This window comes from Aulonocara sp. 'chitande type north' Nkhata Bay, linkage group LG5 (genome assembly GCF_057382095.1).
Source record: "Aulonocara sp. 'chitande type north' Nkhata Bay isolate Kocher_YH1m ecotype deep benthic linkage group LG5, A_spYH_male_GT1.1, whole genome shotgun sequence".
Lineage (NCBI taxonomy): Eukaryota > Metazoa > Chordata > Actinopteri > Cichliformes > Cichlidae > Aulonocara > Aulonocara sp. 'chitande type north' Nkhata Bay.
In genome coordinates this window covers 16,149,909-16,169,351 of record NC_141348.1, presented here as the reverse complement: position 1 = coordinate 16,169,351, position 19,443 = coordinate 16,149,909, and the positions used below count along the sequence as shown (strand labels likewise).

General features: G+C 40.7%; 1 protein-coding gene across 2 annotated transcripts in view; it reads right to left on the bottom strand.

The window, feature by feature from the left end:
- Positions 1-19,443, bottom strand: part of tafa4b (TAFA chemokine like family member 4b) — a 37,991-nt gene that overhangs the window by 7,995 nt on the left and 10,553 nt on the right. For both annotated transcript variants that reach the window (XM_086291660.1, XM_086291659.1), the window contains exons 2-4: positions 17,667-17,829; positions 16,658-16,773; positions 6,072-6,227 (exon numbers count right to left, since the gene is read on the bottom strand). In XM_086291660.1, the coding sequence (XP_086147786.1) occupies positions 6,072-6,227; positions 16,658-16,773; positions 17,667-17,746 (352 nt within the window). In that variant the 5' untranslated portion in view covers positions 17,747-17,829. The remainder of the gene's footprint in view (positions 1-6,071; positions 6,228-16,657; positions 16,774-17,666; positions 17,830-19,443) is intronic.

Genomic DNA, 19,443 nt, shown 5'->3' with positions numbered 1-19,443 from the left:
TGCAGCTTCACTTTTTTCATTTTTGTGTGTGCAAACAAGCATGTCAGCCGTACGAGCATTCATCCCAGCGCCGCCTCTGTTCATGCCTTCTCTGCCACTGCTTGCATTGATATTGTAATGTTTGTGACATCAAGTGGACAAAGTTGAAATTGCAGGTCTCCTTCTCCACTGCATGAAAGCAAAAAGATGTTTTGTTCACATCCCTGTGGCACAACGCTGCTCAGTTATTGTATGCAATGCCTTGATTCTTGCCAATTAGCACTTCAAGAATGCATGCTGTGCTCCAGCTTAGCAGGTGAATTAACAAGCGTTGACTGAAAAAAAAAAAACACCACCTCCATTCACCTCGATGCCAAAAATATAAACCTGATTTCTAACACTGCTTTAATTTCTGATTTTTACCAGGTCAACACAATCGAACTCTCAAAAGACAAAAAAACTGTTATGCATAATCTAAATCATTTCTCTTTCTTTTCCTCCTCAACCTCAGTAGCATATCCTGGGTCTACCCTAGGGCCTCCCTACAGTTAGACATGCCCAAAACACCTCACCAAGAGGCACTCAGGCAGCATGCTGGTCAGATGCCCAAACACCTAAACTGGCTGCTTTGAATGTAGCACCTCTACTCAGGGTCTACCCTCTAAGGGTGAGATATGGTAATGAATATAGTTTAGCTATATTATAGTACATTATTCATTATTCTCATGACCTTTACTTTTATGATGTACCACAGTAAAAAATGTACATTTTCATCCATACAGCCTTTTTTTGATGGATTGAGCCTTTTCCCACCTCGTCCTCAGTTCATCAGTGGGCAAAAAATGTATCTGTCACATTGAATGCAAAAAAGTCACCAAGTTCAAAGGGACTTCCCTGACTCCTAACCTTTTCATCTAAAGTAACCAATTAGCCTCTGATATAACAAAACTAATTTAATGACTACCTATCCAATTGTGTAACTATGCTGTAGCCTGTTTGATGTTAGCCAGGACATCCTATCACACTGTGCGCACAGCATGTGTCTGTGGGAGTGTATCCCCATTAATACTTTACAAAGGCACTGCTTGAACTCACACGATGGAGCAGCTGAATATATACACTACAGCAGAGGAGGGTTTCTTTGTGTCTGTGTCTGGGTGCTTACACATTTATATGTGCGCACATGTCTGTTGAGCACTATAGATGTAATGTGGTTTTCATGTGTCCATCTATACAGTCCCAAATGTGCAGTAAGTGTAAGCTATAATGCACAATCAGAGCATTCCTGTGCCCTTGCTCCGAGGTCATCACTATTTAAAGGGAATATGATGCACCTCCATGTACTCAAACCCATACACACCCATAGGCAGTTTGGAGGTGGACCCACATATATGAATGCTCCCAGGCTTTGTAACAGTTCCACTCAGTGATCCTGAAGTGCAGAAGCAGTTGGAGAGCGGCATCCATCTCTTTCTACAATGATTTACTAACACACTTTATCTCCATTGCCCCAGCTCGCACATCCATGCCAGCACACCCAGGTATGTGGACAAAAAACAAGAAGAAGAAGCAAAAAAGTGAAAAACACATTGGTATAACTGTCAGGCAAAGACTGCACGCGGTTTATGGTTATGCACATACACCAGAACAGATTGGCAAAATTTCAAAAGCATGACATTAAGGAGCAGATATTATTGTAAACAACAGCAGGTTGATGTGTGCTGAAACACTTAACTAAATTTCTTGGCCCAGCAATGAAACACAGTTTGGCTGTCACCATATCTATCACACAGCGAGCAAAATTCACTCAGCCACCGTTTTTATCAGGTCGCCGTGCTCTCTCTCGTTCCCCACCGCCAAACATACTTTAATGACAGTGACTGTGAAAAGATTTAAAGTCATTTTGTCTGGTACCCAAAAAAATCACCGTAAAAACATGCAGTTCACTTTATGAGCAACTTTCTGCTTTTGTACAGAAGTGTACTCCAGAGAAAGCAGATCAGATGGATGCCGGTGCTACTCTGATGATACAAGTGCAGAGGTTTGTTTATTTATTATGACATATTGTTAAAATTGCTGCTTACATCAATAAATTCACACTGTGTGATAGTGTTCACAATTGGGACCTTTACATCTAGTGAATCTGGTCAATCTTCAGGTTCAAGGTTCCTTTATTGGCACCTCTAGGCATATTTGTTTTGCAGTTAAAAGAGCAGACAACCCTTCTACCAGACATCAAACACAGACCCTGGACAATATTCACAAACACATGGTGAGAAAAATAAAAGAGAGAAAAGAGAGAGGGCTCCAGGCTTCACTACAACCCCAACTGCAAACCTTCAGACTAATAAATACAATTTTAAAAAAGGCCAAGAAGCTAAAAACAATATCATAATACATCACAAATTAAAAATCAATGGAACCGATATTACTTATTCAGATAAAGAATAGCAACATGGGACAAAGCTGTTTCTTTACAGCTTTGTCCTGCATTTAGGGACTGCTAACCTCGTCAAATAAGGGGTGGCCGTCAGCATTCACGATGGAACTGGTCATCCTCTGTAGCTGTCTGGTATAAAGAGGCTCTGGGCTAAGCTGCTGTTACTGTTCACAATTTGCAACAGTTTGTTCCTGTCCTTCAAAGATAGATTAGCGTACTGTGACACCAAGGAAAACATTTCCATAACATAACTCTGCTACTGCACTTCTTTTCTTGACATCGACCTGTGTTTTGTTTGTTTTTTAGGATATATAAATATAAAATATATGTGAGCCACTCAGAAGTGGACAGGGTGCATTTCTCCTACAGCGTTAGCCCGAAAAGAGCTTCACTGCTTGACTTCTATTTTTTTTCCGGTTAACAATTCTACCTCTGCAAACTCTTCACGCGCAGATTTAGGCTTCTCCAAATGACCTTACTTTTTGCAGGACAAACCCTTTATTCTCACACGCCACCAGCGCTAATTCCAACAGAGAAGAAAAAGAAAAGAAGCCAATACAGAAGTGGGTTTCAGGGTTGTTGTGATGAATAGAGTTCACTTGAAAAAGCGTATCCCACCATGCAGTGCAGCAGCCCAGTAATGGGACCTCTCACCATTAACTCCTCTTTCAGCCAGCATCAATAATGTAACTCCATTTACACTATGGCTTTTCTACAAAGGCTACCTGCTGAGAGGGGGTTGTCTCTTTCCATCAGTGCTCCAGCCAAAAAAAGGGGAGAGAGAAGCACGCGTGGATGTGTGCGTGCACTGAGGTGTGTTTGTGTGCGTAAGAAAACCCTGGATGAGGTGAGATCTTTTGGAACTGTGAACTCAGAGGTCAAGCCTGACTCATGAGATAAGTGCTGCTGAGCACTGGATTTGGAAGTGAGAGGAGGTGAGACTCCGAGGTGAGATCTGAATAGAAAATTAGAAAGCCTCGTGACCGGTGTGACGGCAGAACCGCGCAGTCTGTGCGTGCGTGTGAGTCGAAAAAAGTGATTAAGACCATCAAAAAGAATCCATCACTAACTCTCAATCACACGCAGAGTGCATTAGGTTCTCATTAGTGTCACTCCTCCTTTTAGCAAACGAGACCACGTCTTTGAAGTAAACAAATAAAAGCAAGGAATCAGTGCAGTGCCTGCTCTGAAGGGTTAGCAAAGTTTCACGTGATTCCTTGTTTATCCTGGCTTTCATTACAAAGCCAATCATCTTTGCTATGGTTGCCTGGTTTTATCATTATCAAGCAATAGTTCCCATCTTGGAACTCATCAAAGAGGTTAAAAAACAAATCTACTTTTTTATTGGGTGAAAATGGTGCTGAAATGAACCAGCAGGTATGCTTGTTACTAAAGTTATTTCAATGGGGAAAGCACCGTCTACTGGTCACGCGCAGCAATAGCAACTCAGTGCCTGGAGGTTGGCACAGACTGGCAGTGTGTGCACAGCCCTGACTAGTAAAGGTGGAAAGCGTGCGGGCATTTGCAAAGTCAGATAAAACGAAGACTCAAATGAAAATGGGAAGTTGTATTAAAGCCGATTGTATGTAGCAATAGCACAGCTGTAGGATTGGGAACCACGTGTCAAAAATAATGTGCGTTTTAATAAGAAGTTGCTATTTGCCAAACTAAATGACTGTGAGTAGTTCTTGTTTGTGTGCTGCACTGTCTGTCAATAGACGTCAACAAACAGCGAGCCGGGGTGAATGAGATTTGTTTTGGCTCGTTTTTTACCCTTCTTGTTAATTACCATATCATTAATTTACAGCATTAGAGTGATAATGGGGCTAATACGCTATTTTTCATGGAAAATAAACCAAACGCTGTGAAATCTGATCTAGTTCCAAATCTGAAACAGAAAAAAAAGAGACATCACTTCAAGTTTGCCCACAGATCTCACATCAAAGACTCTATTTGTGTAGATTCATTACTTATTTGTTTGCAAGTGCGGAATCAGCTTCCAGTCCCCTTCCCGAGGTGACGTTAACAGTATGAATTACCCTCATGCTTTGGAGAGGTAGTGTCTCCGCTCACGTATTAAACAACTGTGTATTTTCTTCTGGTAGGGGGCTAATACAGTGCGATTGGATGAGGTTGGCTGACACAGTGTGTGTGTGTCTGATCTCAGTGGAGCGTCTGCGGATGATAGGGGTCAGTGACACTGCTTGTTTCTTGCTGGGCAGCAGCTCTCGATGCGGACAAACGGGTGCAACAGAGGTCTATGAAAACGACCCTCAGCTTTCGTCTGTCCATCTTCGCTACTAGCCGCACACTCAGCATGTATAAACAGACACATTTGTGTATCTGAGCGAAAGTCTGTGGATGATTAATTAGCTTGATGATATTTTTGTTGTTGTCGTTTTTCAGAATCCAACATTTTTATTTAACTGTTGACTTGAAAATCATAACCAACATAAGGGTTTGATGTCATGCTTTTATTTGTTTATAAAAACGTTCCTCTCGCTAATCACCCAAATGTTCTGTCTGAACCCATAAAAACATGCAAAGAAAATACTTTCTCTATCACCATCTGTCAAATACTCGCGCGGCCTGACTGGATATGAAACGTTAAGCTGTCCCATATACCAGCATTCCTTTAAAACCGCAGCTTAATCATCCAATCTGATGTCATATTTTTGATTCTCCTTTCATATAGCATGGGGGAATTAGCAAGGCAAGGAGAAACATTACCGGCATTAGTGGCTTTAACTTTTCATGTTATCTCCTTGGGATGCAATGAACCCCAAACCGCTGGTGAAAGAGGACCGAGATATATCCAGGTTTACTTTAACACATTAAAAATCCTATTACTCAAGACCCACTTAAAGGTGCTTTACATTCATTTTCCAGTAAACATCCTATCTTAATTTAAGTAAAGACAGTGGTGTGAATTCACTCTCAATCTCACTCCTTCTATTATAGGGAAATAAACTGAAAATACATTTTCAATCCAGCAGCAGTGTGCCATTAAAAAAAAGTCATTTTCAGACAGAATCCAACCTGGCAGCAAATTTAAACTCATCTATTTACGTTTCTAATATCTCCAAAATGAATCTAGTAATGATTTGTTTTAGGTGAGAAGTTTCATGTAGAAACTTTAATGATGCAAGATAATTAAAACCATTTTTAGCCTTCGTGACCCCGCCGGATTCAGCAGCGTGTCAATTATTACAAAAACATGTTGTGCAGCGAAGCACTGTCCAAACCTGCAAAATCTTCATTTGGAATTCCAGTCACGCTCGCAAAGGTTTCCAACAGATACCAAAAAGATCTGGCAGAAATGGAGAGACTCTGCTGCAGTGTTGTGGGGGAGATGTCTGCAATATGATGCACAAAACACAGAAACCGAAAGCACACCCTACTTGTTTATGTGTTTCACAAAGCAACGATGCCCAACAAATTCAGGCCTGTGCGCTGTTAGAAGACGGGGCTGATTTTCAGCCCAAACATCCACTCAGGCTGTTGGTCGGTGATCAGCTCCACTAGAATCACTAATTCTACTTCATTTCAAGAGATTCTCACATCGGGATTTGTTTGGTATAAATGAGGAACCACTGGAAGAGACGCTTGGCCTGATATACACACTCACACTAACACTCACACGTAGTTTTACCTTCCACACAGGAGGGTCTGGCTCTGGTCGTGCCAGCGACCTGCCCCGGGAAACAGGAACACTTGACGGTTTGAGAGCGCTCCTCAATCTTATTCTTATTACAGCAGCGATGCACCGCCACCACCTCACATGTCCCCTGCTTCACTTGGTATGATGCTGTGAGAGAGAGAGAGAGAGAAAGAGAGAGAGAGAAGGAGGGGAAAAAAGGGTGGGGGGATTATTTGCTTGAAATTCATCGACTGTAAGGGAGATTTTGTTGGTGTTTTGGCATTTGTTGTTGAAAATAATCGAGTCGAAATTCAAACACATTTGCGCCGCAAATAACAATCAAATACGGGCCAGCTTTTCTGAGGATTAAACAGATCTGCTGAATAATTTACTTTTGTTTAAACTCCTCGATTTATTCCGGTCTCAGTCTTTGATTCATAAGTAAACACTTTTTAGTGATATTTTGCTTTTATTCTCAGCCCAGCGCCCTCATTAACTCTGTCACAGAGGTGACTCTTGTTCTCGTGATGGTGTGCATGGAGGGAAATTAAAAAAAGCAAACAGCATATGAAAAAATAATCATTTCTTTTTGACTCCTTTCAGACAAGGCACTTGATCTAAGCAGAGACGTGTGCACTTTATTTAGTTAGAGGAAATCGCTGTCACGTTTGCATCCGCATTTTTGTTTTTATCATTCCATCTCCATGCACGTCTGTCTGTGTGTTTGGTTCCTTGCATTTGTGTGTGCTTCTTAAAGTCATGATATATGTGAGGATAATTGTTTTTACCTGACACCTCCAACAAACCAGCCACCTCTAATGTCTCTTATTAGCTTCTCACTTCCCAGCAGGCATTGGTCTGGTTAATTATAAGACTCTCCGGACAGCAAACGAACCTGAGGGGTTGTAGCGCAAACCCAAAGCTTTCTGCACAGTGGCAAAATGTGGTACTATGTGTGTGAGTGTTTCAGTATTTTTTGTTGAATTCCTTCTGAACATCTTGCCCCCTCACACATGATTTCTTTTCAGAGTCTTCAGGGACTAAAAGGTGACTGTATCTTCATTTTAGGAGTAAGCTCACGAGAGCAACCATTTATACTTTAACTTGATCTGTCACATGTACAAGGCAGCAAGGATGACTTGTAAATTATGTTACATAGTAATGCATAGAAGTGTGTAATGCGCACTGTCTGTGTTAATGTTACATTCCCCTCAGCACATGAATAAACCCATGAATCCCTTAGCAGAAAGGTTTTTGTGCCTACCTAAAGGAAAATGCGCCAACCAAAACTGTTGGGTACAATGTTTAGTGAATCTAAGCTTTGCTTATGGCTTCTGAATGGATTCCAGCTGCCTTATCTTCCCTCTCAAAGCTTGTTGTGCACTCTTGAGAGTCTCTGGCACCGTTTCCAGAGCACAGCAAACCCTGCTGGCGACATAACTACCTATAAGCCTCTTTACAGCCCTGGAAAAACCTTGGTTATACTGTACCATAAGCCCAGATTTCATTTATGTACGTGACTATACCCAGACTCCAAAACTTTTCATGGTAAGCTGAATGGGCTTTGCAGGCAGACACAAAAGTGTGCACAAGCACACACACTCATACAGCGCACACACTCAGCAGAGGGTTCCATTTCTGCAGGCCATGGCCCCTCTCATCCTTTCTGATTTAAAGTTTGTTTGTTCTCTTCTCCAGAGAGCCCCATCAATGATCCCTGGCTCTCCGAGGGCGCCCCTCCGCTATCATCCCTCCACTTTCATTTCCCTCACTCCTCTGTCTCGGGCTCTCCTGAGGCTGGAGCAGCTGCCGGATTACACCCGTGCACACTGCACATGCACTCACTGACACACGCAAACATATATATAGGCTCTGTTTAATGATAAAAATCAAGAAAAGATCAAACTCAGCACAAGTCAAATGGACAAGAACTACACATTAAGTCATAGTTACAACAGCAATAATCACAACTGAAGCTCAAAGTAACAGCGTAAAAATAAGAAAATCTAATTCAAGCACAATTTTATAGCCTGTACAAAATAAATAAGAAATTATTCTGCTGCTGTTGCAGAACTGGAACTGAGTAAGACTGCTCAATCTGCTGGCCTTATCTCAGGAAAAAGGCAGCTTGTTAGCACGAGAGAGGAAAGAGAGGAAGAGAGTCAAGCAGGAGGAGGGAAAGCAGTGTCACAGGCAGCAGAGAGAACAAAGAGCAGCTCGCCTTCCGCTGGCATAATGAGGTCAGGAGGTACACTGGCCTTCTCTCTTTATTGCCTATATCAGGACTGGGCAGAAGATGTTTACGTTTGAAAACTTTAAAGCTTTGAGGGTATGTTTGAGCAGTGGATGATAAACCCTTCCCAGCTTCATTTATGCACATTCTTTTTGTCTGTCCGTGGCACGTACCCTAATTAAAATCTCAACGAAGTATAAATGGATGCAAATGAGGCAAATTCAGGCTGATGTAAGGTATGAGAACAGCCCACATCCTTCTCTTAATGTGATTTCCATTATTTAAGGAAGACAGGAGACAGAAAGCCTCTGCTGGGTTTTCTTAAAGTATACATATGCAGCTTAATGAAGAAGAAGAAGAAAAAGAGACCAAGGTGCTCTTCAAGTAAATGCTTTAAGAGGCTTTCTTTCATAGACAGTTTAAAGGACACTCTAAACAACTTCAGAGTATTTTAGATGTTGCCACTGTCGCGTTCATCGAGGAGCAACACAACACACTGCATACCGAAACATATTTTTGCTTAGACTGCCTGTGGTTTGTTGATGTGAAACATTATGTGGCTAAAATGTAACAATAAAAAGATAAAAATAAAAAAATAAAATACAGTTTTTATATAATGGTGAAGGGATTTGCTTCAGTAGGAGCAAAAACTGTCCAGTGTTTAGGTGTAAAATAGCCTTTAAATATAATAAACTAATTTCAATCACACCACCACACAGTACTGACCCACACATATGGTTCTTACACACACACTGGACTTTCTGGACTTTGGTTTTGCACAACACTGGTCACTATATTCTTCATTTCCGGTTAATACTTGTACAGCTGCTGTTATTGTGTATATATTTATTTAGATTTAGATTTCTTCATACATTCTTATATAGTTCTATATTGTGTATTGTGTATTTTGTTGTACAGTTATTTTATTTTCAACTTTAATTTATATATTTATCTTTATCTTATTCTTCCCAGTTAAATTTACCCTTCATTCTAATTTGTGTTGTACAGTTATTTCATTTTTAACCTTAATTTATATTTTATTCCTTCCTAGTTAAATTTACCCTTTTTAATTTTTCATATTTATTTCCTATCTTATTCATAGCCTTTTCCTTTTTTGTTTTCTTTAGGTCACGAGCAGTTGTCCAAGCATTTCACTACATATCGTACTGTGTATGACTGTGTACGTGACAAATAAAATTTGAATTTGAATTTGAATTTGAATTTTTGAATTCTGGAAAATATTATACAAGATGAGCTGATTCACTGATAAGTTTGTAAGCATGTATGGTAGCCAGCAGTTAGATCTGGCTGTGGTTCTACCATTCAGCATAAAAATGCTTCAGTCAGTAAAAGGTTTGGGAGCCATACAGCAGGCAAGTAGTACAATCCACTAATCAGAAAGCAGTTCAATCCCTGGCTCCTGCAGTCTGTATGTGAAGTGCTCTAGGTCACGACACTGAACTTTAGCACCTCTAATGAATCAATAAGTGGGGGTCGTAGGAAAAGGTTCTATCAAAAAAATCTTTTTTAAAAGGATGCGTCCTTTTGGTGCTCTGAGTGGTCAATAGGACTAGAAAAGTGCTATATAAATCCATCACAACTGTGCTGGAGGAATCAACTCAACATCGCCCACTCTTGTTGCCCAGAAACAAGAAAGTAAAGCTTTTATTTGGTATCATTGCAAACACTCTCATTCTCACTCTCTCATAGTGTAATGTTAATCATACAGTGTTCCTATATAGTCTTTGTGGGGAGTAATATAACTAAATGAGGACAGAGCATTTCACTTGGAGTGTTTATGTGCATGTGTGTGCACAGTAAGTGTGATAGTGTGGTTTAACGTGTTGATTTGGATTCAGTTTGGTGGGATTTGGGTAAAATAAAACATTTGCTTTTTATAGACATGAATGCAATTTTCATGCACAATGGGTCTAATCCAACCAGCGGACTGCAGGAACATGTCAAAAGAAGCCCAGTTCAACCAGAAAACAACAGGCTTGCAACCCTAGTGACAGTGAGTTTATGAGCATATGCACACACAGTCTCTGGGTCTGAAAGGTGAGGCAGGTGCTGGTGCTTTAATCAGAATCAGAATACTTTATCAATCCCACAAGATATTACGTGATCATAGTTGCTCCAAGACAGTAATAACAGTAACAAAGTAAACAAAATTAAATAATACAACATATTAGAAAGCTGCAAAATAGTCCGTTTGGGCTACTTCACTGCTGGCAAATACTGACTGTGTATAAATGATGTCAACCGCCAAAATTCTAGACTTTGCATTTTGAAGGTACAATGTTAATATGGTTAACATGTTAGCTTCAAAATGCAGTGTTAATTTTGTTGACTAATAATTTTCTCCATAGTTTTCATCAATGACCTCTTTTCCTGACGAAAACAAGACGATACCGAAGCAAAAAACTAATAACTAAACTACTAGACAATATCCAATCAGAACTAATTAAGTTGTGTAAAAAGGCGGGACAAGTTTGGAAGTGAGTCAGTCAGAATTAATCTCCTTGTGCAATAAGATTAGATGCGCACACTTTGATCTCCACAGTGGGAGTTCCAATGCTCCCTGTTTCTCATAGAAACGTGACAAAATGTCAGCGATTGGGACGAAAGAAGAGTAGACACATGGACAGATTAAACATTTGATGTCAAGGAAAATATGTATAGCATACTTCAGATTTACTCCACTGTATTGCATGATATTTAGGATTTGCCTCAATAATGACTAAAACTATAGATGAAAATTTGCTGTCAAAATCAACACTGATTTTGTGTTAACCATATTTAGATCAGAGGGTGAAGTGAGAAGTTATCAAACTGCACAGATTCATGTATCTGCTAATTAGCATTTTAGTTATCTTTAGTTATCTTAATTAGCGTTAAGTAACAAACTAATAAAATACTAGAATTTGACGCACCAAGACTGAAGCACAAATTTTTTGGATGGTTTGGCAGATACTTCCAAAATGCCCCAGATGGTACAAAACATGATGAAGAGGATCAGAATAGTAAGTGGGATTAGTGAAGCCTAAACAGGCTTGTGTTGGCACACCTGTCAGTCGAAATCTGCATTTGAGTCATCTGAGCACAGTGAGTATGCTCAAAACCAGTGTTTAGTTTTCTGCTTCTGAACGCTATCAATTTGAGCCCTTTAACATGGTACTCTATGGGGATTGACATGCTCTCGGAGCAGACCTCAAGTGGCCAGTTTAGGAACTGCATTTTTTAGTACTTCTGCAGTAGTTTTGTTTTCGCTACGGTGGCTCTGAGAGGCCAGACGGACTGCAACTTAAGAAAACACCAGCAATAAGAAAAAAGCTGCAAAAGTGCTCAAAACACAACGGAAATAGGAAAAACGGAAATAGGAAAAAACTGATTTCCAAAAGCACAAGGGAAGTGTTTCTGCGGAGACTATAACCCGACGGACCAGTTGCAGGAACCAAAATATGCTAGGAATTGCGCTGGGAGACACTTAAAAGAAGTGGAGGATCTATCGGTTTTGTCAGGAAAGAAAGGATGAGAGGGAAGTGTGTTAGCCTAACTATTAGCCTGAAAATCCGCCATCAGTATTACATGAATCATGAGATTAAAACACACTTACCTGGCATATTTTGGTTCCTGCAACTGGTCCGTCGGGTTATTGTCTCCCCAGAAACACTTCCCTTGTGCTTTTGGAAATCTGTTTTTCCTAATTCTGTTTTCGTTTTTCCTATTTCTGTTCTTGTTTTTCCTATTTCCGTTGTGTATTGTGTTTTTTTGCAGTGTTTTTCTTATTGCTGGTGTTTTCTTAAATTGCAGTCCATTTGGCCTCATAGGGCCACTGTAGTTTTCTCACTCTGGAGAATGCAGCACAATACCATGAAAAAAATGACCCTAATGTGATATATGATACAGTTCCCATATACATTTATGTTGTCTGCTTATGATACTATTAAAAGTGAAATAGCTTTTAAAGAATTGCATATTTTAGGGCATAGGTGGCAATTTGGCTTCCCATTAGGGGCGAGACCTAATGCCATATTTAAATTTTATTTAAAATGTAGCTCACATTTGGTCATTTCATGTACAGTTTCATCCACACAATGCTTCCAACGTGTCACCAAAATCTTATTACAATATTTAATCTGGTTAGTATGGAAGTCCGTTTCCGCCACTAAAAAAAAAAAAAACAGATCCATAACTCAAAATTTCGAGTTATTTTCTCAAAATTCCGAGTTATTTTCTCGAAATTTCGACATATTAACTCAAAATTTCGATTTATTAACTCAAAATTTCGATTTATAAACTCAAAATTTTGAGAAAAGTAACTCGAAATTTCGAGTTAGCGCTGCCAATCAGTAATCTACGTGAATGACGTCATTTCCTTGTTACCCGGAAGCTGAAGCCCTCAGCTACAAATGCTACAGCTAAGCTACCGGTATTACATCCAGTCGTGAATGCACAGGTTGCTGAGTGTTTTCAGCCTGGCTACACAAATGATGAAATCCCTGTGTTATTAGCTGAATCACATGGTGTTACTATCAGCAAACGTACTCGCGAAAGCGCCAATTTGTTGGGATCCGTTTTTGAGTGCGCGTTCCTCTGCGCCATATGCTTCCGGGTAACAAGAAAGCGACCTCATTCACGTATATTTTTGATTGGCAGAGCTAACTCGAAATTTCGAGAAAATAACTCGAAATTTAGAGTTATGGATACTAGCTTTTTTGTTTTTATTTAGTGGCGGAAACGGGCTTCCATAGGTTAGAGTTCAACAAAAAGTCTCCCGTAAAGCCTGTTTTCACAAGGCTGAATCTGACAGCCACTCTTAGTGCGAGCTATTCAGTGAAACCAAATATAGTGCATCCTGATGTAAAAAGTAAAGTAAAATAATGAAACTTTAATTGTTTGATTCTTCTTTCATATATAAAAACCAAGTCTGTTTCACAGGACTCAAAGCGACAGTACAACAGTTGTGTAGGAAATCATGTAGTTCACCTGCACCCTACAGTCGAGCCTGCTGCTGTGAAACTAACTGCACAAAAAAAACTTATCATGCTTTTAGAGCTTCATCACTTCATTTCTGTTCCCTTTGTTCCTCACCTATTGTTCCATATCACCGGTGGCATGTGGATATGTGCACAAATGTGTTTCTCTGCCTTCATTATCATCAAATTCTTTTGGTGCTGTCCTGTGTTGCCCAACTTGTTAGCTTGCATTTGCATGCTTTGAGTTTTACCACTAAAAGGAACATTTTCAGAGGATAATTTGAGAAGAAACAAAATAAAGTTGAACCAAAAAAAGGAGTCTGATCATCAGAACAGTATCAGTAAGAGTATTAACAACTGAAGCTCAACTGTGAGCCCTCAGAGTTGAGCCCTTTACCTTCCCATTCAGCCTCTGCTTCTCACCCTTTATCTGCTTAAAATTCATGTGGTGAGCAGCCAGCTTCCAGCTATATACATACAATAACAGTGTATCTAATGTCATAGTGCTGCCTTTAAATCATTCTGTTATGGCCATCTTGGTTAAATAGAGCCTGAGATGAAAAGACTTGGCAAGGCTAAACGCTTCTATTCCTGCGAAAGGGAGAGAGCCGGGCGGCCGGCAAACGGAGCTCCCTTGAACTGATGGGTTAGCGAGGCGATTGATGTATTCTGACAGACACCGGCAAGCAGCAGCACTGTACAATTTATCAAAAAAAAAAAAACTGTGTCTATCCCTTGTCAATACCTGACAAGCATGCACATTGCTATAAAAGGCCAGGTATCTAGCAAATCTGTCAGAGGCAGCAATGCCAGTTTAGCAAAGACATACTGACTATCTCTGGTAGAGCGCACAGGTCAAGTTTTAAGTTTCAACAGAGCAAGCTCACAAGACCAGGTCTCATAACTTCTCCTTTACAAAATATACTCAAAAATTATATTTTTTTAAATTTCCATATCTTCCTATTTTCTGCTTTTTGAGCCCACTCTTTAACCTTCTTTGCTCCATCTCCTCTCTACTCCAGGCCTGCACCACCCATCAATCCTGACAGGATCAATGTCTCACAAGTCCACACCAGGCCCAACACAGATTTATGTTAAATATCACAACAGGTGCTTCTGTGGAACAAAAGTATCCCCAATAAATCCTACTCCCTTGACCTTGCCTGGTATGTTTTTTGAGGAGTCATCTTAGAAACAGCCTAAAGGGGAGGCAAAAACAGGCAGTATTCTCAAAGAGATGGACATGCAGATGTGGCGTAATGTTTGTTTAAGTCTAACAGAGACCGTTTAAAGCTAAAAGGAGGCTCCTGGCATGAACAGGGTGGGCAAAGAAGAGCCATCAACATGCTATAAATTGATTTATGATGGGTTGCCAGATTAGTAACTGTTCCACAAGAACAAAATGTGTGGTTTGCCAACCACCCTCTAATCTCTGTAAACAGATATCTGCATATCAGGCAATAGCTGATGGGTTCCCAGATTAAGTGTGCTATAACAAGCTGTGATAAGAGTGTATGGAAATATATCAGTTCTGCAAGGCAGTGATTGAATTTAATCTCAAATAATCTAATTTCAAGCATTCAACCGAGAAAAGAAAAGAGAATTTCAGATATTTTTGCGAAGCACTGCTGTATGAGCGCAGACAATGACTTTACCATTGAGAAAGGCTGATGTTTCAACAGTACATGACACTGGTATGTCTTGGATCACATTTACTGCTCCTGTAATGCAGCTTATGAATTTCTCTATTTGCCTTTTTAAAAAAAGAAAGAAAAAGAAAAAATGGTGTGTGTCCAAAGGAATAGCATTAAAAAATGGAGCTGTGTTCAAGTATGTGTTGCTACACAGCTTTGTTCTGCTCATGAGGGGGCAAACTGAGAAATGAGCTGTGAAGGCAAGACTTATGCTAGATGATCTTTCTCATGTGCTGAGTGTGTCTTGCAGGTGTGCAAAGAAGACGGCTACTAACCGCGCCAAATGAATCATCTGCACGTTGTGCTGTTAACCTGAGCTACAGAGATTATGTTCTTCCTTTCCTCTAAAAACACTTAGTCGTGTTATGTCTGCTTGATTGAAAAAATACCGATTGCCCGAGAGCCAACACTGGCTATTTTTTGACCTATAGAGCCACCATGTGGAAGCAAATGGTACAACCGCAAGGAACAAGCAAATGTCTGAATGATCAGGAAAACAAAACAGCAGTAAAACTGCCTCTGGAAAATCTTTACAGCCCTCATAACACACAGCCAATTATTCCTCAGCCTCGGCATTATGAGTGTCATGTTGTATTCATCACTGAAAAGTCCTAAACTTCCAGCAATTAGAGGAAACCCTCAAATAAAAAGCACGAGTCAGTTTCAGAGGAAGACATCTTGTTTTACCGCGAGAAAGAAACTAAGAAGAGGGCAGGCACCGATGCTGACCTTCACAACACACAAGGCCTGCAATTAGTAGTGTCCCTGCCATAAGCAGGCAGCCTCCTCTCTGTCTAAAGGAAACTAATGCCATCAGCCAGTGAACAGACTGGATGCTGGTAGCATTTTCTGTGGCATATAAAGGTCACCTTGCAAATCGCGAGCAGCAATAGTGAAGAAACTGAGATAATTAAAGAAATTGTCATAATTAAGAGCGAGGAAGAGGTGACAGGGGAGGTTGCCGCCAACAAGTTGTAGCACAAGATGCTGTGACTCAGCACAACTGTCCCCGTTGTCAGCCTCAATGAAATTTTAATAAGACTGTGTTGGTCATTTTTATTTTTTTTTGCTTAGGGTGGCTTGTCTCCATGACTTATGGAAATTAAAGCTAGAGTAGAGATGTAGCTCGCAGGCCTGAATTAAGTCAGCGCTTGCCATGGTCTCTATCTTCTTCTTCTAGTTAAGCGGGCGCTGCAGAGTTGTGCATATTAATGTGAGCATTGACAATTATAAGCCTGAGGATTAGAAGTCATGAGCCGACGGGTCTCTTCAGCGTGAGGCATACACCCTGTTTTATGGCACTGCGAACACTAAACCACTAACAGGCCTCTTGAGAACCACAGCGTTGGCCCCGAATTGCTGCATGTCTGCACTCTGAATAGATCAGATCTCACCCACACTGATCTATTTGTGTTGACAGCCCCTGACAGCTTAAGTGCCATTTGTATCTGTACAGGCTGGATCACTCAAATAGAGACGTATTTGCATCCAAGACTAAAACGAGGTCTTGTCTAGATTACATTCTGTCATGCTGGGAAACGGAGCAAATTGTGCCCGCTCGTCCCCCTCCTCCAGGACGTGGATGGCTCAGTCAGCGACAGGCTCAGGGAACATGTGTTACACCTCTGAAGTGACAGTGTAATTAACCTCTCTTGGTGTTGGAAGGGGAGCTTGGATCGAGACCTGGTGTACCTGTCGGTCCCCGATGGTTACGGTTGCCAGCAGACACTGGGTCAACGTAGAGCATCACCAAGGCAACAAGGAAGGCCACCTGCCAAGGCCAAGCTGACCTCCCCCTCAGTTTCATCCTGAGAGAGAGAGAGAGGGAATGGAGCAAAAAGAGGCACAAATGGAAGAGAAGAGGAGGAAAAGGTCATCGTGAGGGGTCACAACCTGTACCCAAAACAAGAAGAGAAAAAAAAACAGGAGGCAACAGCAGAGCACACAAAAAATATTGTTTTTTCCAAGAAGCAGAAACAATGTGAGAGGTAACTGTCAAAGGTCAAAGGAAGCAATGAGAAGCTTGAGAACAGACTAGGCCTGCAAAAAATGTCCTTCCTACATACTACAGGAAGACTTAGATATAGGAACTGCGGGACCTGTGTGCTAAAAGCATCCTGTTAGTATAAAGTTTTCAAATTTTCTTCTTGGAGCTGCAAATTACAAAAGGGCTGACTTTACAAGAGCTAGAGCAGAGAAACATGTGTAACCCAGAAACAGTAATACATGGTAAGAGGCTGAAACTAATCACTATGTTAATGATTGGACTTTTTTTCTGCTGTTGCTTCTTGATTAGCTGGTTAATACTGTTAAACATGTCCAAAAAGGCCAAAGGTGAATTGTTTCAATTTCTTGTTTGTTTGTTTGTTTTTTTGTGGTAAACAACCCAAATCTAAAGCTTTTAACTTAGGCAGGTTTTCACATCTGAGCTGCTACACTGAGTAAACTTTGGATTTGCTGGAAAAAAATAAAGTTATTCATTTATCTAATCTACTGATTAATTATTTATCAGTTAATTTAAGGGAAAAAAATGAAAGCGTCTCACCATGTTACCTTGAATTGTAGGAACTTGTCAAGTCATATAATTACTCTGTTTTATTGTTAAAACAATGACTTAGTTAACAAAAACCACAGAACAGTAATTAGTTGCAGCACCAGATGTGTTTCACTTGCCAGTAGGTGATGCGGGACACCATCTCACCTGTTGGTCATCTGTCTCCTTTGGTCTCGCTTCCACTGTGTGGCTTCTTTATGAACAGCGGCTACAGGCCATGGCTGCATTCACGCGCACCACCTCAAATGACCTCCTCCTTTTCTTCTTCCTCCTGCTTCCACCTTTTCCTCACCTCAAACAGAAGAAGGCTCTGGAGAAAGGAGGTACAAAGACATGCTCAGTCAGAGAGGCCAGGCTGCCCTGGAGTTCCTCGGTGGCCTCGGATGGCCTTGCATGAAGGTCTACACACACAAACAAGCATACACCCGCACGCACAGGGGGCGGAGATGTGAAGGCCCAGATTCTGTCAGATCCATTGTTTACAATAGGTTCACCTACCCCCAGGCTGAATGTGATCCCCACTCTAGACATCACACGTCTCTCCCCTTCTCCCTCACAAACCCTCACACTCTGTCATGTGCGTAAATACACTAATCAAAAAACTCAAAACGTGCATGTGTAACACACTAAAAATTAAACTGGGTAGAAAATAGGTCTGTTTAACAGAAACATGCCAAAAAAAAGCAGTCTAAAACATTTTCTTGCAACAAATCAGATGATCAAACAAGCCATGAACACAGCCTTTTTCTCTCTCCCTCTCTCTACACACACACACACACACACACAGAGCACATTTACACAGTGTTTGCTAAGTAAATTCAAAGCCTATCTAAGGACAGCAAGAGAGGCCCTTCTAATTACAGCTGAGTGACAGCTACTGATGCATGTTGCTGTCTGCACACTCTCATACCCACACACTGAGTAAATTACCATCCCGCCATAAGAGTGTGTCAACACACCTCTCTTTACAAAGGGACAAACTCTGCAATCTAAATGAAAGACAACACATTCACATTAATAACAAAATGTTCTCTCCCTCCTCGAACCTTCATTATTCATCATAACTCATTGATATGCAGCTCAGTCCGCTAACATGCTGAGAAACTTCCCGAGTAGATAGGACTCCCTCCACACCTGCAGCCATCTATGTAGTACCACTGCCCCCTAGTGGGAAAGAAGCAAACAGCAAAGGGCATGAATCTCATGAAAACAGGAGGTTGCTTTGGCAAGAGTGAGAAAGTAGCTGGGCAGTGAAAGCGAGCAAAAGATCATGTGAATGAGTTATTATTATTGAATTATCATTGAAGGCAGCAGCAGCATGGGTTAGAGAGAAGAGGGCAGATACACACAAACAGATATTGTTTGTGTGTTTTCAATTTATATTTGTATCACAGTATCTATACTCCTGTCTATGTATATGTATGTGTGTGTCTTTGGGTTGTTGTTTTTTTTTCTAGTACAGTATCCAAGTTGTGTGCGCTGTGTGGAGGGATCAGGCACACTGCATGATTGTACAATTGCATGCAAGACTATTTCACATTCCTTTTTAAAGGCTGGGTTATGGCATGCATTTTTATCAGCTTTGTTCTCTGAAACACTCATTAAGAGAGCACAGTTGTGCATGTGTATATGTATGAATGTGTGTTTATGTGTGTGTGTGTGTGTGGTCTCCAGATGCAGCCCACTGGGACTCAGTGAAATATGCCATCAGTAACAGCAATACTGTCACCTTTATTGTGTCTCACACAGATCACAGATTGTAGCCTTTTAACTGTGTAATAAATGTACCTTATATATACTGTATATCTAGATCTATTTGTATCTATTTGTGAATAAGTGTGTGAATCAGCAAACATACACACTGCAGTAAAAGGCCAAAGTCTCTGGTGACATTATGTTAAAGCAAGATGACGTGTGCGTGGGG